The 24800-nt window shown below is 38.7% G+C and overlaps 1 protein-coding gene across 4 annotated transcripts in view; it reads left to right on the top strand.

Moving 5' to 3' along the window:
* Positions 1 to 24800, top strand: part of NT5DC1 (5'-nucleotidase domain containing 1) — a 218637-nt gene that overhangs the window by 86130 nt on the left and 107707 nt on the right. For all 4 annotated transcript variants that reach the window (XM_049695535.1, XM_033418621.2, XM_033418620.2 and 1 more), the window contains exons 7-8: positions 10083 to 10257; positions 12083 to 12180. In XM_049695535.1, coding sequence (XP_049551492.1) covers positions 10083 to 10257; positions 12083 to 12180 — 273 coding nt within the window. The remainder of the gene's footprint in view (positions 1 to 10082; positions 10258 to 12082; positions 12181 to 24800) is intronic.

The raw sequence follows: 24800 nt of genomic DNA, 5'->3' as shown, positions 1-24800 counted from the left end.
CTCAGCTGCAAAATGGGAATAATGCAGGACCCGCCTTGCAGGGTTGTTAGAAGGATTAAATACAGTAATAGTTGTAAAGGTCTTATAGTTGCATTGGCAATTCTGTTATTGGCAAAAATAAGCACTCAAAGTATGTCAGTTATTACTATAAGTAAAGATAATTATTATAAATAATCCTTTCAAAATACTAAGGCAAATTTATCAAAATGTTTTTAAATTACTGTTAATGCTTAGGAAATTGCTCAAATATGACACTGAACAAAATGCACAGGTAAAAATCTGTATGTGGTATACTTAAAATTCCCATATAGTTATATATGAATAGAAAACATACTGGCAAGAATCACACCAAAATATTAGTGTGTTGGGTAGCTAGTCTGAAAAGATAATAGTTCTTAATGAAGTGTGCCTCCCAGAATTTATACTCCTCTTTTCTTTTCCTTGAAAATGAAATGGCCCCATATAATCAGTAAAAGGCAGCAGAAGTGACTCTACAGACTTCTCAGACAAGGTCGTAAGAATCCTTGCAACTTTTGCCTTAGTGTCTTAGAACACTTGCTTTGGAGGGAAACCCACTGCCATTTAAGAAATCAAGCTACCTTGAAACCATCATGTCATGGGGAAGCCCAGGCTAGCAAAGTGGAGAGATGTTTTATCAGCCCTCACTGTTCCAGCCATCCCAGCCCCAGGTGCCAGACTGTGACATCTGACTGGCACACCCCAAGGGAGAACCGCCCAGCTAAACTCAGTCAAACCTCAGAATTACGAGATACGATAATATACTGTTTTAACCCTCTCTGTGTGAGGTGGTTTGTTATCCAAAAATAGTAAACCCAATTCAGTGAATTTTCTATAGCAGGAATGTATCGTATTTGTTAAGAAAAGCAATAATTTAATCTCTTCAAATAATGTTATTTCAAAATACTTTCAGTGTTGAGTATTTATGTTTTATATATGTTTTTAAGTTTTGTATTTGGTAATTTTCAATTAACCTATAAATTAAATTGACAGGAGCAACCATTAATTAGCCATCCTAAATAAATGTTCATTTATCAGACTTAGGATGAGTATAAGTGTACAAAATCACAGAATAGTCTAGGAATTATATTTATTTGTGTAAAAATTCTATGTCACCTGTTCTAGAGAATCACCTTTGTCTAAAACGTATCTATAAGATTATTTTTTGACAGTGACAAAGGGAGTGTATTGGAATGTGTTTTGGTTTTGTCTGTTTTGGTTTGGGGGTTTTCTTTTCTTTTTTTTTTGACCATGCCACGTGGCTTGTGGGATTTTAGTTCCTAACCAGGGATGGAACCCAGGCCCCCAGCAGTGGAAGCTTGGAGTCCTAACCACTGGACCTTCAGGGTGGAATGTGTTTTTTTTTTTTTTTGCGCGCGGTACGCAGGCCTCTCACTGTTGTGGCCTCTCCCGCTGCGGAGCACAGGCCCCGGACGCGCAGGCTCAGCGGCCATGACTCACGGGCCCAGCCGCTCCGCGGCATGTGGGATCTTCCCAGACCGGGGCACGAACCCGTGTTCCATGCATCAGCAGGCAGACTCTCAACCACTGCGCCACCAGGGAAGCCCTGGAATGTGTTTTTAATTGGCCTATCCTAACCTGGAAAATAAAAATCTGTGGTTCTTAACTTGGGTGTCATGTGACCGCAGACCCGGGAATCTGATGGAAACTAGAGGGTATGCACCTGCTCTCCTCCCCAAGAAATGCACAAATACATTGATGAGCAAAATGTTGTAAACAGTGTTGGGTTTCCATTCACCCACTGAGACCCATGTATGTACTTTAGGTTAAGAATTCTGGTTTAGGGCATTACCGTTCCTCAAACAATGTTACAGGGCGTTACACACATAGATGCTATAATTTCTATGTCTGTTACATCAAAGAGAAATTAACACTTTTCTATTTTATCGAGTCCATAATTTCAAATTTTATATTACAAAATTAAGACCTCTGCCAAAACAATTAACTGAGTTAAAATATCACTAATTTAAAAGTTTAGTATTTTTTTTTTTATTGTCAACATGGGGTAACTGACCAGGTGGTGTTTTACCCAAAAAAAAAAAAAGAAACCAAAACATATAGAGGGTCAATTGTATACTGATACGATACAGATTTGGGTGGAAAAGTCTGGTGAAAAACAGAGTAATGCCTCATTAAAATAACTGCTTCACTAAATGCTGTGTGTCCTATCTGTAGATGTGACACAGACCTAATAGCTAAATAGGGCTTTCCTGTTTATATTTTACACTGTGAGACCAGATATTGAATAAATAATCCTTTGTGGCAATAATCTTTGTGTGTGTTCCGAAGTTGGTTTCTTCCAAGTTAGTCCTAGTTCTGCATACTTTGGCTTTATTAGTAAGAAAAGATATTTCTGGAGACACTGAGGACATTTTAACTAAGGTAATTAAGGAAAAAGTACACTCTTGTGATGAAATGTTATACTTAAAATGCATGTTTTTTTGAAGACCAATTTAGTTTTTGAAGAAATCTCAAGTTTTGAGTTGAGGTTAATGGGAGGTAAACATCTCAAAAGATTCCTTTCTTCTGCTGTAATCACTGTGTGTTTCAGCAGTTGGTTATTATTATCTCCGTTTCTGAGTAACTCACATTTGAAGTACGTGAGAAGTCGGAAGTACTGTGTAGAATTTACCTTCAATAACTTGTTAATTTGAGTTTTCTTTAAACTGTAACTGTTCAAAAGATTTATGTTGTCATAAGCTATACATAAATTTATGTTCTGTAAATGTATATACAGTAGAAACCTTGGAGTTATTCTTCAGAGGTGAACAACAACAATTTAAAGCCTATTTACTTTTATTTCAGGTGTTTCCGGAAGCATTTACAAATGTTTTCTTAATTTATTTTGAATTGCCTAGAGATAATAATTGGAATTGTGACTCCATTCCAAAGCATCTTGTTTCAGTTATCTATTGCTCCATAAGAAACCACTGCAAAACTTGGTAGCTTAAAGCCAGAATTTATTGTCACTTATATTCTGGACTCTCTGAGTGCTTCTCACTTGGTGTCTCCCATGTGGTTGGAGTCAGGTGTCATTGGGGGCGCAGTCTCCTGAAGCCTTGACTGGGCTTGATATCTACAGGGGCTCACTCACGGGTCTTGCAGTTGAAGCTGTCAGCTCAGCGCTCAGCTGGAGCTGGCAGTTGGAGCACCTGCACCTAATGAGTTCATCTGAATTGCTCCTCACAGCATGGTGGTCTCAGATTGGTTGCACTTTTTCGTGGGATCAGCTTCCTAGAGACAGGAAATTGAAGTTTCCAGGCCAGTTAAGGGTAACACATGGAAGTAACACAAGGTCACTTGCACCCCATTCTATTGGTCAAAGCAATAAAAGGGCCTGCCCAGATTCAAAGGAGTGAGGCAGTAGACTCTGACTCCAGACACATGTGCGATGAGAGATAGTGTTGTGACCATCTTGGGAGCTCCCCATACATTTTTCCTATACTGTAATATGTATAATAAATTGAACATGTGTTCTATATACAAATCACATGCAGAAGATGGCGAAAATGTCCCTCCAGTTACAACGAGCATTACTAAAAATTAACTCTGTTTCTAGACTTCCTCAAGAATCACATAACCAATATAGTTAGTGGCAAACCTAGATTTCAAACTTAGTCCAGTTTAACTCCAAAACCTGGGCTTTTTCTGCTTTACCTACAAAATTACTGCTCTCAGGACTGATAAATTAAAATGAATGTAAAATAATACTATGAAAAACATTCCATTACATCTTCACCGTCACATATATTCTTCGCTTATAAAGTGAAAATAATTTTTTAAAACTTAAAACCTTGATGGTTTAGATCCATTTTAACATAAGACATAGGTTTGAGAATTTTCATCAGATAACATTAAACATGCTTAATCTGGTTTTGCATTTCTAGCCAGAATAGTGAGGACCAAGCTTTTCTGGGGGGGGGGGGCGAAATGGTTTTCAGAAAGCTATCTGGTTTTATAAGGGTGTTATATAGCAGTGTTTCTCAAAGTGTGGTCCTTGGACTAATCACCTAAACTGGGAAACTGTTAGAAATGCACATATTCAGGCCCCACCCCTAATCTACTTGAATCCGAAACTCTCAGAGTATTTTAACAACGACTACTCTACAGAAATTCTGTTTTGGGGAGATTGCATACATGCGTACCTCAGAGATATTGTGGGTTCAGATCCAGACCACAACAATAAAGCAAATATCACAGTAAACCAAGTCACATGAATTTCTTGCTCTCCCAGTGCATATAAAAGTTATGTTTTTACTTTACTGTGGTCTGTTAAGGAGGAGAAACACTGTGGAAATGGGTGTTCATTGTGACTAAAGAGTTATCTGCCTGTGACATCACCATGAGGTGTAGACTCAGGCAATCCTAAGATTATAAAATGGTCCATCTAAGCCATCTGTTTCACAGGTTTGCAAGTGTCTTGTTGGCCAGGTGTGAGTCTCTGGAGCCCAGAGACCCACCAGGGATCTCTAGGGTGGGGCACAGTAATTGATATTCGTTATAAGTGCTACACCAGATTCATATTGCTCTCAGTTTGGGAATCATGGATTCAGGCATTATAACTTACTTCCTCCCCCTAGTTCCTCTATCAGGTCTTGTGGACCAAGTCAGTGTCCCTTAGCTGTCAGTGCTCTTGCATTTGAATGTTTAAATTTCATATGCTTTCCCTTCTCTCCAGTCTCATCTCCAACACAAGTCTTCTCTTTATCAGGCAAGGTTCTTCATTCAGTGTTCATGCCCATGTGTGACATCGCACATCACCAGTAATTAATATGTATTGGTTGCCTCTTATGTATAAAGCTGTATGTTAGGCAATCAGATACTGTAAAGTTAAGAAATCCCTGCTCTCTGAGAGCCAGTGATATACAATGACGCATGCAAGATATACAGATAATAATAGCAAAAGTTCTAGTTCTTATAGCTTAGAGCCATAATTCTTAATCCTGACTGTACATTGAAATTACTTGGGGAGCTTTAAAAAAATATCAGTGGCATCACCCCAGCCCAGACCAATTAAATCGGAATCTTTGGGGTAGGTAACAGATACAGAGATGAAAGTCAAATACTATTAATGTAAAATTTTATAAATTATGTTTTTCAGTACATTTTATACTTCATTCCTCAATTCTTATTTGTTGTCCTTTTCCAAGCATTATATTTAGCACATAGATACTCACTTTACCCAATCTAGACATTCAAGATTTCTTAATTTACAAATATATTAGATAGAAACAAATCATACAGGAACCATAAACAAGAAATCTGTTTTAATATTAAATTTCAGTTTCATCTTTTGCCTTCTATAAATAAACAAATGAAATCTAGAACATATTTAATCTATTGTTTATTTCCTTCATCCTTCAAAAACTATTTCAGTATCTCTTGGCCAAAAAAATCATATAGTATATGTATATTTCAGAAAATTATATCATCTCTTACAGCAAGTACATTTAAACAGTTCATGGCTAAACATTTTAGCTATTCACTAGCATGCTCTTCTACAACCTATAAAGGTTGTAAATATTTCAGTCTCTCCTAAATTATGTTCTGCAGTGGAAATAACAACAGACCTTATTTGGAGGCTGATGGTGGAGGTGTTATTAGCATCCTGGCATCTCTAATCCCCCTGCACAACAGCTTTGAGAACTGTAGCCACAAATCACACAAACAGTAGTGATACAGTAAGTGAGGAAAATGCTTACTAACGCCATGATGATAGAAATCGTGATGTGGCACGATTACCTATTAGACTAAAAAAGGTATTTTTATTATTCAAGTTGTACTTTTTTTTTTTTTTTTACCACTAGAGGTCCCTCAATCCTTAATCATGTTTGATACATGCAGGCCATTTTCAGTGCCCGTCAGACTGTCGCAACACTTGGCTGTTATTTCCATGACTCTATATTAACCCAGTTTTTAATATAAAAGACAAAACTTTTATTTTTAGAACTAGCTTTTTAAAAATTATACTTTTAATCCCATCTGGATACAGAAAATACCAGTATCTAAGGAAAGAAGAGGGATGGAAAGGCCAGGAAAATGAGTTAATAAAATGGCAGTGAAATAGAATTCCTTTGAGGTTAAGTGAAAACACAGTCTGCTTTGTGAGTTGGGAACAAACAAGACCATTCCTTTCTTTCCACCTTAGGTCTCAATTCCTTGTCTTGTCTATTCAGTGTTACTCTATCAGTATAAAAATATATTTAACACGATTATTTTTATCAATAGGGGTAAAAAAAGAAGGTACTTTAGATAGCATGACTTCGATAGGACATGAATGATACAGTTTTTTGTCACAGTTAGGTAATATGTTACAAATCATATTATTACTTTGATTTTAAATAAACATAAATGTTCCTGTGTCTGTCCCTGAACTAATTTAAATATTCATTCATTGAATGATTGCTCCCTGCTGAACAAAAAGGCAGACTCCCTACCTTTAGGCAAATAATTTAATAGGCAGTTATTATTCCAGTGTAGTATGTTTAACATAAATTCCTTTGGTTTAATAGCTTGATTTATTTCAACAAAATATGAGCGTGTATTAGAGACAGCAATACTAAATTATAAACTTCAAAATTGCTAAGAGAACAGATCTTTATGTCCCCACCATAAAAAAAGAAATGATAATTTTGTGACATAATAGAGGTGTTAGCTCATGCTATAGTAGTAATCATATTGCAATATGTATGTGTCAGATCAACACGTTGTACACCGTAGACTTACATAGTATATAAGTTTATATGTCAGTTATATCAATAAAAATAGAATTTAAAAAGATGAGTATAGTCATATTAATATACCTCCTATTTCTTTAATGATTTAAGGTTACATGGGAATGAAAATATTTTACCCAACAACAGTTAGTGATCTTTTATAGCAAGAGCGACCCATAACTTGCCATGGGGTATCTGTTTGTACAGGACTTGTCTTTTTTAGTTTGTTCATTTCACTCTGGCTTGTGAACAAAAGGAGGACAACCCCATTATTTCCTCAGAGAGTAATTTTCTCCAACTAGGCTATTACGTTTGCACTCTTTTAGATTAGGCTTATTAAGGGAAACTAATACTAATCTAGGCAAGAATTTTTAAATATAGTATTTAAATGTATATGTTTTATTTTATTCATTTGGAAATGAAATAGTAGCTTTTTAACAGTAACTTATATTTTGATCACTAGATGGCACTAAGCACATATAGCTAAGGAAAAATAACCTTTTCTCAGCAATTGTTTTTGAATACAGATGCTTAAGTATATAAATGTTCTCAGCATTACATACTACAAATCTTTTGTTATCCAGCCCATAATATTACTGTTGCTACAAAAGCTTTGTTTTTCTGGGTGAAATAATCTTACATATGATTCCTTTAGATAAATTCTGGGAAAGACACAGCTTCTGCCATTGCTTTGATAGCCACTCACTCATCAAACTATTCTATTTTTAGTTATTTAATTTTATTCTTTTGTCTTCCTTAAATTAGTCCTCTACTACTAGTACCTCCTCTTTCGTGAAAAGCAAAGTATATTTTAATTTTTTTAAGGGCCATTACATAGCTTCTGGGATATTAAGAGATCCTAGAGATTTACACATGTGTTCTCTGTAGGGCAAAATACAAGAGCACGAACTTTGTTTTTGTTCTTGGTGTTCTGATGTCTGAATATTATTCTCATTTTGTAACATTCTTTATTTTGTTAAGTAATTTTTTTAATCGGGTTATGATTAATTCTTACAATGTATTATTTTCTGAACAGAGATGCTGTAGGCTGCAAATAATAGATATCCTTAATGTTTAAGCTCATTAAATTGGGTTGTTTTACATGACCAGGACATTGGAAGGAATTATCCTGTTAGGTTAGACTGGTAGACACCCACCCTCCCTGAGCACCTAGCCCCTCAGAGGAGGATGAAACCTCAAACAAAATCAGAATACTCTTTAGCAAAGAAGGAGGGGAGTGGATTTGGGCAATCAGACAACAGTATTTGCTACCATTTCTGCTTTTGTTTCTTCTTTTTTTTTTTTCTTAAGAGACTCTTCTGTCCTGACATTCTTGATATATAACTTTCATTTCATTTATTTTAAGTGCATGACATTGTACAGAATTACAGTTATAGCCTATATCTATTGCACAGTTTATAATTCACTACAAGCTCGTTCACTTCTTGTTTTGTTTATGCCTGTGTCTTTTTCCTAGCAGTTAAGGAAAGTAGGAACTCAGGTTCTCTTTATTTGCTTACTACTGCTATCATGCCCAAAGAACAGTATCTCTAAAGTGCTTTATGAATCTAGTAGCATTTCAACCAAATCTGCAATTATGTGCCTAAGTACTCATAACTTTTAAGGCATCATATCAAACATAGTGGGTGCATCTGACCAGGACTTCTGGAAATGTTGGTACCAGCTGCTTCAGAGCTCAGGCTGACCCCCTGGGCTCTAAAGACCCAAAGGGACAGAGCTGGCAAGCCCAGCTCAGTGACTCAGGTTCTTCGGCTTTCACTGTCAACTGCACTGCCTTCCTGCCTTTTCTTTTTCTTTTTTTTTTTTTTAATGATTTTTTAAATAATTTTTATTCATTTTTTTGCTGCGCTGGGTCTTCATTGCTTTGTGCGGGCTTTCTCTAGTTGCAGCGAGCGGGGGCTACTCTTCATTGCGGTGCTCAGGCTCCTCATTGCAGTGGCTTCTCTTGTTGTGGAGCACAGGCTCTAGGGGCGCGGGCTTCAGTAGTTGCAGCATGCAGGCTCGGTAGTTGCGTCTTGGGGGCTCTAGAGCACAGGCTCAGTAGTTGTGGCGCACGGGCTTAGTTGCTCCACGGCATGTGGGATCTTCCTGGACCAGGGCTCCAACCCATGTCCCCTGCTTTGGCAGGTGGATTCTTAACCGCTGCACCACCAGGGAAGTCCCCTTCCTGCCTTTTATGACTTGTTTTTCCATTTAACATCACATCACCTCCCAGGGGCTATAATAGACCAGGGCCTCTCATCTCAGTTTCATCTGAAACAACACTGACTCAGGAACCCAGCTCCCTTCTCCACTGCATCATGCCAAAGACGTGTTCCTGGTGCGTTATCTAAATATGTATTTGTTTGTTATCCGTATTCAGCAAATATTTGTTGAATGATTGAAAGAATATTTATTAATTGACATTTCAAATGCAGTAAGATTTTCTTTGATTTGTTATCCGTATTCAGCAAATATTTGTTGAATGATTGAAAGAATATTTATTAATTGGCATTGCAAATGCAGTAAGATTTCTTTGATTTGAAAATTTGATCAAATTTTCTTTGATTTGTATTGTGTTTATCGTGTTATCTGTTTTAACACTTTATCAGTCCTTGTCAAATAACCAAAAAATATTTTCAACTGACATTCTCAATCATCATGTTTTTAAGAACAAGAAAAGTATTCTTAAAAAGCAATTAGTGGATAGACCTAGAGTCTGTCATACAGAGTGAAGTAAGTCAGAAAGAAAAAGACAAATACCGTATGCTAACACATATATATGGAATTTAAGAAAAAAAAAGTCATGAAGAACCTAGGGGTAAAGCAGGAATAAAGACGCAGACCTCTTAGAGAACGGACTTGAGGTTATGGGGAGGGGGAAGGGTGAGCTGTGACAGGGCGAGAGAGAGTCATGGGCATATACACACTAACAAAGGCAGTAAGGTAGATAGCTAGTGGGAAGCAGCCACATGGCACAGGGATATTGGCTCGGTGCTTTGTGACAGCCTGGAGGGGTGGGATAGGGAGGGTGGGAGGGAGGGAGACGCAACAGGGAAGACATATGGGAACATATGTTTATGTATGACTGATTCACTTTGTTATAAAGCAGAAACTAACACACCATTGTAAAGCAATTATACCCCAATAAAGATGTTAAAAAAAAAAAAAAAAGCAATTAGTAATGGCATCGTTGCTGGATTATTCGAACCTAGTTTTTATCCTTTTAGCTTTATCTATAGCTTTGAGAGAGAGGAACTTGTTCGAGAATACACTGAGTCAAAAAATTTTAAAAAGAAAAACCTCCTTCATATTTTTATTTTTCAGAAAACTGTGGAATATATTTTCCAGAAATAAAAAGAGATCCAGGCAGGTATTTACACACTTGTCCGGAATCTGTTAAAAAGTGGCTTCGACAGCTAAAAAATGCTGGGAAAATTCTTATGTTAATTACCAGTTCTCACAGTGATTACTGTAGACTCCTCTGTGAATATATCCTTGGGTAAGTGACGAGTCATTTCGTTTTCATGATCTTATAAAATGCTGATAACAAATTACACCAGTGCTTTTTCAGAAGTGTTAGCCATGACCATATCATTATATTAAACAATGCTGAGTGACAAGTGGTTGTTTCTCATAACAGCCCTTAACATCTCCTGACAGAAACACACCCCAAGTACATTGTAGCAGAGCGGTATTACCGGGTCAGTATGCTCAGAGCCCGTTCATAGTCTGGGCTTTAGCTTTTCTGAAAGGTGGATGGACCGCATGTGCTTTGGGCAGTCCTCCGTGAATTTGGTTTCTCAGCTTTGGATGATTATTGAGGGACACTGAGTTGTAGATTATAGCCCCTGTTACTTACCTGGAATACAATCCCTCTGTAGCCATTTCCGTGTGGAGCCAGGCACTTCCCCATTTACACGGCCAGGGGTGGGATTGACATCCATGAACATCGAGGCAGCATAAATGCATAGACTTAAAATAAGACAGTTGTGGGCTCAAGCCCTGCCTTGCAACTCACCCCGTAACCTAGGGTAGGTTCTATGACCTCTCTAAGCCTCAATTTCACCATCTTAAAGATGGGACAGTAGTATCTCATAGGCGTGACAGGAAGTTTAAATAGCACAATACAGGTAAAAGTATGAGAGTAGTTGGTAAGGCTCAGCAAGTGTTAATACTTATCTGTGGCATTCTTACGGGCAATGCCAGGGAATATCCATGGTCAGAGCCAGATTCTAAAATGAGCTGTTAGATCTCCCCTACTGTTTCCTCAAATTTTAGCAGATACTGTACTGAATTGCCGTGAGTATGAAGCAAATTTTAGCCTCAAAACTGACCTCTTGCCAACCTGTTTAGCTTCCTGATTTCCATGTTCCTCAGCACATGTGGATTCAGATTGGCCTATGGTGTACTTACGGTCTGTCGGTGGTTTTCTGCTTTCTGATTAATGTATAGGTTTGGGATCCTTGAAGTGAATTAAGGCTGCAGCCCTGTATACCTTGGAAAGTGCCTTTTGTAGAGACATTTGCTGTCCTGGTAGTGGGACCATGCTTCAGAATAAACACTTGGAAGTCTTAATTTCTTTTTCATTAGCATAGATTACCAAACTTTTTCTTCATATCTTAATTCTTCTGCAGTGTCGTTTTGCTGTGTAAAAGTATTCTGGAATGTTGGGTAAATATCTCCCCAATGTAATAGTGAGTCTGTCAGGAGCAAGGACTATCTTTCCTTTGCTGTCTCAAATAATCCTTAATACAGTGTTAAATACAGACTAAAAAACAATTATTATTGTTGCCTAAAAATTACCATATTGTAATACTACCCTGATTTTCAAAATAAGGTATCTTCACATTTTGAACACTCTCTGAAAGATGTCATCTGACCTGTTATAATGCTAGCTTTCTGTAGGACCCATGTAACACACAAAATTATTAATAACTCTTGATGCTAATAAATCCAGACAAATTTCAGGCCCCAAATTTGAAAACTTAGCTCGTATTTTAGGTGTTAGAAACTATTGAATTTACACACTATAATTGTTGCCATAGTGAGAAAACCAGCCTAGCACCTAGAGTTAATGAGTTAATATGCTTTTTTTCCCCCTTATGTTTGTATTGATACTTCAGGGTGGTGTCAGGATGATTAGTGCTTGACTACCTTCTATTTCCAGTGTAAGGTTCACCTTAGAATGTATAGAAAGCATAGAGAAGTTAATCAAAAGATCAGAAATGATGCTGTGGTCAAATAGGCAAAGATTAAGTTCTGTTTTATATGGACCTTTTCTAATTCCTTAAAATAAATGTATGAAAAATATCATTGCTTTTTAGGAATGATTTTGAATATCTTTTTGACATTGTGATTACAAATGCATTGAAGCCTGGTTTCTTCTCTCATTTACCAAGTCAGAGGCCTTTCCGGACACTTGGTAAGTTAACATTTTGTATCTTTACTCTCCTATTTAAGATTTGTTCATTCACTTACTCAATAAATACCTGTTGGCTGACAGCCATGTACAAAGCTCTGTGTTAGATGCAACAAGGGGAATAAAAGAGATACCAGGTGTTCTTCCCCCTCATTGGGATGCATAAACAAGCACGTAAGCAAGTTGGTGAATGCCTGGGATATGATTACAGGTCATGTTACCTGTTGAGATGGAAATGACTGCCTGGTGAGGTAGTAAACCGGGAGGCCACCTTAGAGTGCCTGGCCGGGGGACGCCTGTCTGAAAAGGTCAGGTGAGGTGACTTGCCAGGCGGGACCTGCAGGATGAGAAGAGCAGAGGAAGTGTATCCCTGGCAATGGGACAAACAAATGCAAAGCCTCCGTGTGAGGGTAGTTTGGGCTCGTTCCTGTGACAGAGAAGGGACCTGTGATTCTGGCACACAGTCATGGGCAGAGAAGGGGTGAAATTAGGGAGGCAGGCAGCCTCATACACTGTGGAAATGGTTTTAATATTTATGCCAAAAGCAACCTGAAGCTATTCAGTTGAGATGTACGAGTGACATAGAGACCTTTTTGGCTGCTGGGTGGGGAATGGATTGGATGTGGGGAGGGATAGAGAGAAAGAGGGAGACCAGGCAATTGAATGTCGCAAGTGAGACATTGCGGTGCTTTGGTCTGAGGCGGCAGTACTGGAAATGGAGAGAGGTAGACATATTGAAGATACGTTGTGCAGATGGAAAACTCAAGACTTGGTGATGCTTTAGTAGCAGCAGATGAAAAGGGAGTTAATCAAAAATGACTTCAGGTTGCTGATTTTTCTTTTTTCTGAATTGAGCAAATGGGTGAATGGTGGGACCATTTACAGCCATGAGGAAAAATACAGAGGAAAAGTTTGTGCAGGGTGGTTCTTAATATAATTATTAAGAACTCATTTTTCAACGTACTAATTTTGAAATGACTGTGAATTATCTAACTGGAGCTCTCAATTAGGAAATTTACATAAATGAGCCTGGAGTCCAAGAGAACAGGTATAGGTTCAGGATATAAATTTGGGATTCATCTGCTCATAGAGGGGTATTTAAAGCCTTGGGCTTACATCAGATCACATAGAGGGAGAATACAGATAGGCAGAAGGCCCAGACCAAGCTCTGACACACTCTAACATTAAGGATAGAGAAGAAAGAGTGTGATGTAGGAGCAGACAGATTATAGTGGGGGAAATAGAGTACAACATTCATAAACCAGTGAGGAGAGGAGAGAGTGGTCACCTAGGGAAAATGCTACTGAAAGTCAATTGGAAAAGGAAAGAGAAATGTCCATTGTAGTGGACAAGACAGAGACCACTGGTGTCTTGAGCACTGATAGATATAGAACCAGACTGCAGTATCTTGAAGAGTTCATTGGAGGTAGTGAAACCCATGAGTGTAAACAACTCTTTCTAGAATTTTAGCTATGAAAACAGTCAAACAACTGAGGTTTTAGGTGCAAGACAGTGTAGGATCAGGGGCATACAGATGGTCCCCGATTTACAGTGCTGCAACTTAGATTCTTTGACTTCATGATGGTGCAAAAGCAATACACATTCAGTAGAAACTGTACTTCAAATTTATAATTTTTTTTTTTTTTTTTTTTTTTGCGGTACGCGGACCTCTCACTGCCGTGGCCTCTCCCGTTGCGGAGCACAGGCTCCAGACGCGCAGGCCCAGCGGCCATGGCTCACGGGCCCAGCCGCTCCGCGGCATGCGGGATCTTCCCAGACCGGGGCACGAACCCGTGTCCCTCAACCACTGGGCCACCAGGGAAGCCCTAAATTTAGAATTTTAATCTTTTCCCAGGCTAGCAATATGCCTTTTGTTACTCTCTCTTGATGCTGGGAATGGGCAACAAGCCACAGCTCCAGTCAGCCAGTACCTCAGATCATGAGGTTAAACAGCCAGTACACGTACAACCATGCTGTACCCATACAACCATTCTGTTTTAATTGAATACTGATTCAGTAAATTCCATGAAGTATGCAGTACTTTGTTGTAAAATAGGCTTTGTGTTAGATGACTTTGCCCAGTTGTAGGCTAATGTAAGTGTTCTGAGCATGTTTAAGGTAGGCTAGGCTAATGTTCGGTAGGTTAGGTGTATTAAAGGCATTTTTGACTTAAGGTATTTTCAACTTATGCTGGTTTTGTCGGGTTGTAACTCCATCGTAAATCAAGGAAAACCTGTAGTTTATTGTTTTTAACTGAAGATACTCGAATATGCATTATGCTGATGAGAATGGTCTAGTACAGTTGTTTTCAACTGTGGCAGTTTTGCTCCTCAGGGCAACTTTGGCAACGTCTGGAGACAACGTCTGGAGACATTTGGTTGTCACAACTTTGGAGGAGGGGATACTACTGGCATCTAGTGGGTAGAGGCCAGAGATGCTGCTAACCAACCTACAGCACACAGGGCAGCACCCCTACCGCCACCAACAAAGAATTATCTGGCCCCAAATCTCAGTAGTGCCAAGGTTAAGAAACCCTGGCCTAGTAGAAAGGCAGGGATCGATGGTGTTTTTTATATATTGGTTTAATGTCTTATATAAATCTTTGATGTTAAAAAAATAATCAGGGATTCAGTCACTTTGCTGTGTACCTGAAACTAATACAACGTTGTAAATCAACTATATTCCAATGTAAAATAAAAATTAAATTTAAAAAAAATAATCAAGGTGTCAAGTAGGACTCTTTGTATTAAACCAGGAAAAAAATATCAGTGTTTTTCCCTTCTTCACAAACTTATATTTAAATACATTAAGTACTCAATAGATGTTTATTTTTACTTTTATCTTCAAGGTTTTCATATTTTGTTCCAAGAAAATCCTTGTCTGTTCTGTACCTACAGTAGTACTTATGCCGTTTCACCAAGGTTTTTATTAAAATTTTACTCAGACACACAAACACCAGTAACAGAAAACAATGCACATTAAAAATATACCAAATTTTTTAACATATTGGAGACCACAAACGCATCAACTTATGCTGACAAATTACTGTACTTTGTGCAGTATTTCTATTTAATTGAAGAGTATTCAGAGATATAAGGGTAAGCTTTTAAAAACTATAACCATGTAGAGGTATCTATCTTATAACCTCTGTGCAGTATTTTCTTTTGGTTTTATACTATCAAATTGGATTTGAGGACTGACATAATAATAGTTATCCAAACTATATTTTCAGATATTATATTCATTAAAAGACTTGATAGTCATCTTGGCTGAATTTAAAGTATGAAAATGTTATAAGTCTTAACTTTAAGAGTTGAAAAGTCTGGATGGATGAAATAGGACCCAAAGTCCTATCACCATTGTCTATAATGATTAGAATAAAATGCCTGTGGACCTCAGAATGTATGGGATTTCATGCTTTTATATAGATATAGAGCTTGTCTCCGTTTTTTCACATCCAGAAGGGATTAGACTAGCAGATCTCTAAAGTACTTTCCAGCTTTAGTTTTCTGGTCCTCTGATTTAACATATTTTGGTGTAAGACACAGAGAATCCTGCAGTTTCTGGGGCTGATACAAAATAGTTTATTCACATTTAGCGGGCAAAAGGATTGCCAGAACTATTATTAATAAGAGGTTCATACTGCTCATATTAAAGAATCTCTAATACATTGTGTTCTGTTACAGTGTTTATTTTGCTGCTGATTCTGATTCTTCTACCTCTAACTGCTCTATCTCTGTTTCCACTGCTGGTTTCCCTTCACCTTTCTCGTTAAATGTTGCTACTCTCTAGCGTTCTGCATTGACCCTCCTTTCTTCTCCTGCTGTTGTCAGCTCTCTACCACCCTCTGGTTTTAACTGTCACCTGTTCACTAATGACTCCTAATTCCTTAATTCTTGGTTTCACTTTTGCCTGACTTACAGAGGCCTGTTTCTATTTGTCTTCTAAGCTTTCCATGCCCCAGAGCCCTGGCATCACATGAAACTTGACATACCTGTAACAACTTATTCATTTCCCATATTCCATAACTCTGTTATAACTTTTTGAACCACAGATCTTGCCCAAGTTAGGGAAATCTGTCATCTTCAGCTCCTCTCTCCCCTTAACAACTAACCTATCCTCCAGTTTTCTCAAGTTTGTCACCTGCCACTCCCTTATCATCCCTTGTATGAATTGGCACAGTATTACATCAGGTCCTGGTTATTAACAGTACTTAACTGATCTCTCAGCCTTGTAACCCACCAAACATCCCACATACGGCAGTTAATGTTACTGTACAAGTCACGTCAGTTGGCCCTTACGTGACAGTCCAGTGTCTTCGTAAATCAGATCATTGCTCCGAATGATTAAAGTTAGAAGTAAAATTAAGGCAAAGAAGCTTGTTGGGATGGAAGGCACGGTGAGCCAATCCCAGAGACCCCAGCGCTGCAGCATCCTCTGCGCAGTTGTACAGGACTGATGACAGCCGTTGTCATGGAGGCGCCGAAAGGGAGGGTGGGGACTCAGCAGGTGGGGAGCTGAGCTCCATTCAGCTTGATCCCTACAGGGGCTTAAGGACTGTTTGGGGGCGGGGAAACTCTTCTAGGCAAAATCTGTTATCTCACGACTCAGCTCCTCAGCAGAGCTAAGGCTTGGTGCGGGGAGGGAGTCCGTCCACCTTGCAAGATTGTAAATTCAGTGGGGAGAGGGACCACGCCAGTCTCCTGCTACCAACTACCCCTCCCCCGTGCCACCCAATTTGGGAATCATGACCCAACTTGCTGTCTTTGGTGTCTTGGCCTCAGCTTTCACCTATCCACTGACTCCCAGATGTTGCCCCAGCTGTCTTTGCCAGAACCTCACACCATATTTTGTCTTGTATACCAGACACCTCCACCCAGTATTCTGAAATCAAACTTGATTCTCCTTCCACCTTGAAAGCAATCAACAACCAAATATGCTGGTCACCTTGTATTCCTTACCTTCATTACTTGACCAGCCGCTGAATAAACCCAGCTGGAAACCTTCATCATCTTCACCCTTTCACATCCAGGAGGCTGTGCATCAAGTCCTGGGGGGGTTTGTTTGTTTCTTGTTTTGTCTTGTATTTTTCATAAAGTCCTGTTTAATCTACCTCAGAAATATCTCATCTCTGCCATCCCCTCCCTCCCGTTAAGCTTTGATCATTCTTCCCCATTCTACCTCGTCCCTCTGCCTCCCTTTATACCTCTTATTTCTATCTCTTGCCCACTGCCCTCAAATACTTTTTCATTGGCATAGATTTCTATTTGTCACTTGCTTTTAATTTCAATATATTTTGTATTGCTCACTTATTACTGTTAGACTTACAATATATTTAATATATTTATCACACACACAATCTCATTGGCTCCCCACTCCATATAGCACCCTAAGGCTAAATCTGGTTGCTAGGTTACCTTTTCATCTTCATTCTCACTGCTCCCCACAGGTGCCCATTACTGTCTCCTTGGTGAAATGAATGCCTTTCATTGTTCTCTCAGGTTTTTGTTTTGTTTTATTTTCCTGCTGTTCTTTCTACATCAGTGTTTCTCAGACTTCACACTCAAATCACCTAGGGATCTTGTTAAAATGGAGATTCTGATCCAGTAGGGCTGGGCAAAAGGCTTCAATTTGCATTTCTAAACAGATTTTCTGTTGAAACAGATGCTACTGGTCAGATCACCAAGACGTACTTTAGTAAGACCAAGAGGATGTCTTAGTGAGTACATTTAATTGAAGGTTGTTATTCTGAAAAGAAATAAACTTCCTATCATTTTAGGTGTGGAAATGAGCTAGTTAGTTAAGCATATTTAACTAAACGACCAAAGCCAAAGTAGATAAAGGGTAAGAGTAGGAGTTTCACTTTCTGTTTATGAAATTTGCTCCAGCTCACTGGTAAAGTATTTATTTCCTTTAATAGTATAATTTCCATTTTATAGTCCCCAACACAGGCAGGCATTTTAGGAGGTATTTTACTTGAAAAGTATCTTACTGCCCATTCCAAAAACAGTGGAGAAAGTGTGTATGAAAATCCATAATTGGTGAGAAATTTTTCTAGCTCAAAATTGAAGAAGAGATGTATAAAGCAAATATGAACTGTTTAGTGAAGTTCATATTAGAAGGAGTCCTAGAAACCAAAACAATTATAAATATATTTTAATCATAAATCACTGTTAAGTAAACCCCTAGCAAGTCAGAGGTCGCTCCTAGAAAATAAACATTCTGAGCTCAAGAACTCAGACCATCTAGTTCACTGCCATATCCCTCTATGTAAATTGGTTTGTGAAAGATTGTTGAAATAAAGAGTGAAAGAAGAAAAGAAAGAAATCCTGGTGGGATTTTGTTTGATCCCACCAGGCGAATTCTGTCATGTTTGTAACTTTTTCCTTGTAACAACATTTCACATGTCTATCAAAAAAAGACTATTAAATAAATCATGGAATTTAAAAAAACAGGCAGATCACAACATATTATCAATAAAATAAGGTTTTAAAATATCAAGTTACAGAACAGTGTGCCGAATATGCTGATATTTGCATTTAAAAGGGAGGAGGGGTCACGGGTGTTGTATTAGTTTGCTAGGGCTACTGTAACAAAATACCGCAGACTGAGTGGCTGAAACAAAGGAAATTTCTTTTTTCACAGTTCTGGAGGCTAGAAGTCTGAGGTCAAGGTGTCAAAAAGATTGGTTTCTTCCGAGGCCTTTCTTCTTGGCGTATAGATGGCCATCTTCTCCCTGTAGCATCACATGGTCTTTCTTCTGTGTCCTAATTGCCTAATTATGTGTCCTAATTTCCTCTTTTTATGAGGACGCCAATAGTATTGGATTAGGGCCCACCCCATGGCCTCATTTTAGCTCAGTCACCTCTTTAAAGGCCCTGTCTCCAAGTACAGTCACATACTGGGGAACAGGGTTAGTGCTTCAGCATATGAATTTGAGGGGACCACAGTTCAGCTCATAATAGATATATACATGTGCCCAAACTAATCAAATTGTATGCTTTATGCGCAGTTTATTGTATGTCAATTATACCTCAATACATGTATTTCAAAAGTAGAGAAAAAGAATATATATTTATATATGCTTTTGTATGCATAAAAGAATGATTACCTTTTGCAGAAGAGGTGAGCACATAGCAGGTAGAGTTCAAAATTGAGTCTTTTAAAAATACTTAAATGTATTACTGATTCAAAAACATCACACAAATACATACTTTTAAAACATTGGTAAGGTAGTAACACCAAAGGCTCTGGGAGTTGGGAGAAGCTGCTGGGAGCCGCCGCAGGAGCCAGTTCTGACGTCACACCAGTCAGGCCCAGGCACATGAGTTCTCTGGCTCTCTGTCTTATCTGAGTCGTGGAGCTTGCTTTCTTCAAGGCTGTCAGCCACAGCCTTGACTGTCATTTCCCCATATTAATTTTGTAACTATTATGCTGACTAAAAACGTACTGTTTTGTTTTTTTGTTTTTACTTGTCTATATGGTCTTACAGTTAAAAAATGAGATTTACTTTGTTATTGTAAAACACAGCTGTATCCAGAAGCAAATTATAGTTTTCAAAAGAGTTTTAGTTTGATTTACTATTTGCTTTCATTGATTGTTGTCTTACTCCTTGTCTTCTACCCCGAATTTGAAGTCCTTTGAGGGGTGATTGTAGCAGTTTGGTAACTTTGGGCAAATTCCTTAGCTTCTCCAGATACCAGTTTCTGCGCCTGTGAATTGAAGGGATAGCAGCTAAGACTTCTTCAACCCTACGTGGCCCACACTCTTCCGTGTGCTCCATCTGTATTAATTCACTTATACACTCTATGAGGGAAGTACTGTTATTATCCCCATTTTAAAACTGAGGAAACAAATCACAGTCACTCTCTTATTGCCGGGGACCAGCCCCAGCTGAACAGGTTTCACCGAAAGGGGAGACGGAGTCGGCGTGGACAGAACACAAGACACCTCAGAGGATGTAAGGATCTGCCAAATTTATTTTCATAATTCCGAAGCTTTTATACTGTGAGGCAATCTCACTTTCAATCTTAACAATTTAGTTCCCTAGCCAAAAACCCCTTACAAGCCATAAAACAAAGATCAAAAACAAAGGTACAAAGCCATAAAACAAAGGTCGTTTTCGTCAGCAGATTACATCAACAGGTTAAACAGGTTTTTATGGTCAAGTAGTCTTCTGATCTCTATAGTCTCTTTCATCCCCTGTGGTTAGGTACATCTTGGTCACATCTAGGTCAGGAACTTTATCTGCGGTTCCATCATTCTTCCCAGAAGTAAATGTTCTTATACCTGTATGTTCTGTTTAGTTAGCCGGTTACACAAAACACAAACTCAAACACATTACTCTTTTACAATCTATAAATGCATTCAGGCCGTAACATTTTACCTTTAACATCAAAACAAGGTGCTATAAACGTACTAACCCTAGGGGGTCTTTGTGGAGGGCATTGTACCTTAAATCTGTCACCAAGGTCCTTTGCAAAATATTTACAAAATATAATTTGTCCCTTATATCTATTCTTATAAAAAGAGCAGTAAAGTTTATATATATTTGCCTTAAAGCTTACCCTATCTAATTTCGCATATACCCATTGTAATAAAAACCTTCCCCGCCACCAAACCCAAGAATTTCCTAGTATATCTTTAACTCCCCAGGGAGGCCATAACTCATCCAATTTACTTTGTAAAGTAGGTTCTTGCCACAAAAACATTCCTGTCGTATTTCCCCGAGCCCAACGCCCTGGCCCGGGAGTGGGGATCTCAGGTGTAGTCATCAAGGGAGCCGGAGTGATTACAATCCTTCTTGGCTTTTCCCTCAGTTGGGATCTTTCCTCAAACCCTCCATCGGAACTGGGAATACTTCCCAGCCCCAATAGCAATCCTACAAAATCACTTTAGGCAAAGGCAGGGGAAGACAAGGGGAACCACACAGAGCAAAGCCTTGCTACCACACAGAGGAAAGCTGTGGTCCACGGAGGAAATGGGAAACAAAGCCCTGCTGCGGCGGGAGGGCAGTTGCCATTGGCTAGGTCTCTTGTCTGCTACCTGGGTTCCCATCTGAGCTGGGCGTGGGAAGCGAAGCAGCCATGGGGACAGGGTTCAGGCTCCTGCAAAGTTGGGGGGTGAGGGTCTATGCCCCACCTCTGTTGGCCCCCCAAGTTCTCTCCTGATGGCCCCTCTGCGATTGTGCCTGTCTTAGGTTGTTCCTTCCCTGAGGAATCTTACCCGTCTCTGGCTAACCAGCCATCCTCCGGGGCCAAGCAGGGAGATGTGAGGTGTGCGAGGTGCAGTGCCCCCAGAGAAGGTCAGTTCTCTGTCACCTTGGTAGCCTATGCCCCCGTGGCTTCCACGCCCAGCACCTGCCCTGGGATTCCCTCGCCAACTGGCGGGGCCCCGGCTCTGATCACATGTCTTCGGGAACCCAGGTTTCTCCTCCAGGGAGGGCCCAGCTTACAACACTGGGCAAGAGAGACCGATTGCAAGGCACCAGCCACCAGGAGGCCTCAACAGGGTAGGGGGAGTGTAAAAAACCCTATGTTCAGGAAGCTTTGCTTTTCCATATATGTGTCTGACAGCATCAGCTTTGCAGAGGAGAACTTTGCCTCTCCATATTTGTACCCGATAGCATCAACTTTGCTTGACACTACGGGTCTCGTCTGTGCTGTAACTCAAAGGCACTTCCTATGTGGCTCCCGACATCTCCCCCTTTTTTATTTTTTAAAAAGGCAGTATGTAATTCCACTTTGGTTCTGTATACACTTTGAAGGGCAGTTTGAATTAATCGGATAATGACTGGAAAAGAAATAAGAAGCAAAATTATAACCACTCCGGCAGCCCCATAATTTATTAAAATATGCATAAAGGAATTATTTTTAAAATAACTTTGTAAATTTTGTAAAAATTCTGCAGCAGCCTTAGAGGGGTTCATATCATATTGAGAGGCTGCAATATCATGAATTTGTTTATGTAAATGTTCCAAATCAATTCCTAGATCACTAGAATTCCATATATTTAAAATATGCATCTGAATTTTTTCCCAGGAATATTCAGAATGATTTACTTTTAAGGGAGTAACACATATCCAAGAATATTTTTTATGGCATGTTAAAGATAAGCGAATTTTTAAAGCAGCAAGTTCTTGACCAATATGTAAAACTGCTTCTTCAAGGGCATCAACTTTAGTTTCTAACTTTCTATCTATTGTTTTCTGGGTTGCTAAAGCCAAGGATATATTTTTTGATAAATCATTAGCATATTGTGCTGTTTGTACTTCCTTCACTAAAGCATATGTTGCAACAGTAAAAGAGCTTAATATTCCTATTAAGGTGGAAATTCCCAAAATCAAAGTAGCTACAAATCTTTTTGGCCGTATGAGCTCTCCAACCTGTCTTATAATTTCTGCCCCTATATCTGTATACCAAGATTCATTAAGCGCTACTGGCAGCATAATATAAGCTGGTCTTTTTAACACCATTATGGTTGACACATTCATCTCAGGAACAATGCAGGTGGTTAATATACATTGCTGACAAGTAATATAAAACCTCATATTATACTGCATAATCTGCAACTTTTTACTATCATTAGAAAGCAATAAGGAATATGGAGATGACACACAGGTTTGAATATAGTACTCTTCCATATGGGTAGTAGCTCTAACTAGCGTTATTTTATGAGTGGTTAAAGGTAATCTCCATAGCTGAGATTGATAATAGGTTTTATTTTCATGAACAAAGGTATAAATAGGAGCCACCCATCCATGACTATTCCATCTGTTTACCTTCAATGGACGGGGAATATAGGAATCATTCCATGGGTATATCAAGCCGTTTTTTAAATATATTCTATAATCTCCCTCAGGAAGATTAATACTCCAATCTGAAATATAATATCTGGTTCCAGGAATGATTATTTTATTCTCTTTATTATACATACAATTTATCCATGAAGGATATCCAGTTTTAATATTTATCCAAATCCATTCATTTGTAGTTTCCCCTGCAGCCTCATCACAATCATCATATTTAGGAGGATGAACAACTTTAGGCAAAGATTTATTAACATAAACTTGATTTTGTCCTACAACTTTCCCTAACAATGACCATAAATATCTTGTGGTTTTATCTCTTCCTATTGGCTTCTTAGGAGAGTCTGTCAAGAATCCTGCATCAACTACTGACAAACATCCATTCTTTGTTTGATTATTTCCTATTGACCCTGAGCCAACAAAAAAACATATTGGAGGAAAGTCAGTCTGACCTGTAAATGAGTAATTAAAATTGATTACAAATTGTTTATAGCCCTGTATTCCTCGAATGCCATCGGTCAATTCAGGGAATGAGGAGGTTACTGGAATAATGGGATCTGTCCAAGTACATGCATGCAAAATAGGAGGATCAGGGAAGTAAGCCCAATACGTACCGTTGGCACTTACCTGAACTGAAAGCAAGCTAAGCATAGCCACAAAAAAATTAGCAGTCGTCAAAGGCAATCTTTGAGCATTTACAGCATTTTCAGCATTCAGGCAAAGCTTTTTAATTGCTCCCCAGGTAATCGGAGCCGCTTCAGTGGTGGAGACAGCATACCTTCTTTTTCGTGAACGAGAAGGCAATGAAGGCTTTCTCTCCGATAATTCTGGAGAGGCTTGTACCTCTTTATCACAAGATGATTTAAGTGACAGCTGTTTTATCTGGGGAACTAACCTCGCAGCCACAAGATTATCTGGTTTCACTTTTTGTGCATGCAGTTCCGCCATCTCGGCAGTGAAAGTTCTTTTCTGAAAGACGCTTCGATAAGTTCCCCACCTCAGGGTGTCTGATTAATCGATCAGGAATCCAAATTGGTGAATCAAAATTCTGGGGAAAAATACAAGCATATCCTCTACCACTAGTTAATAATGTATCTGGTCCATTCCATTTTCCTGTTAAAACATCCTTCCATAATACCTTTGGTTTCACATTTTCTTCATTTATCTCCCAATGTCTCATCATAGGAGTTTTTTCTTTATCATTCATATTTAAATAATTTAATACAAACATGGAATGGTTAAGTAAATGATGAGGAGAAAAATATTTTAAATCTCCATTTTGCAATTTATAAATCATATTTTTTAATACCTGATTGGTTCTTTCAATTATAGCTTGTCCTTGTGGATTATAAGGAATTCCTGTACTATGGGCTATGCCAAACTGTTGGCATAATTGCTGAAAAGACTTAGAAACATAAGCAGGGCCATTATCAGTTTTTAACTTTCGGGGAATTCCCAAATAACTAAAACAAAACATCAAGTGTTGGCACACATCCTTAAAGGCCTCTCCGGTCCTAGCTGAGGCTACAATTACATGTGAAAAGGTATCCACACAAACATGTACATAGGACAGCTTTCCAAAACTAGGTATATGAGTCACATCCATTTGCCATAGATCATTAGCTCGTAAACCTCGAGGATTTACTCCTTGCTGAGGTACATTAGTTTGTGTAGGACACACAGAGCAATTTTTTACTATTTCCTTTGCCGCTTCTCTGGTTAGGCCAAACTGATATCTTAAGGCATTAGCATTTTGATGATGCAGCTGATGAGATTTTATTGCTTCTTGTACTTTATTTTCATCTACTATAAAAAT

The sequence above is a fragment of the Orcinus orca genome, chromosome 12 (assembly GCF_937001465.1).
Source record: "Orcinus orca chromosome 12, mOrcOrc1.1, whole genome shotgun sequence".
Lineage (NCBI taxonomy): Eukaryota > Metazoa > Chordata > Mammalia > Artiodactyla > Delphinidae > Orcinus > Orcinus orca.
This window is presented reverse-complemented; position numbering and strand designations above follow the sequence as displayed.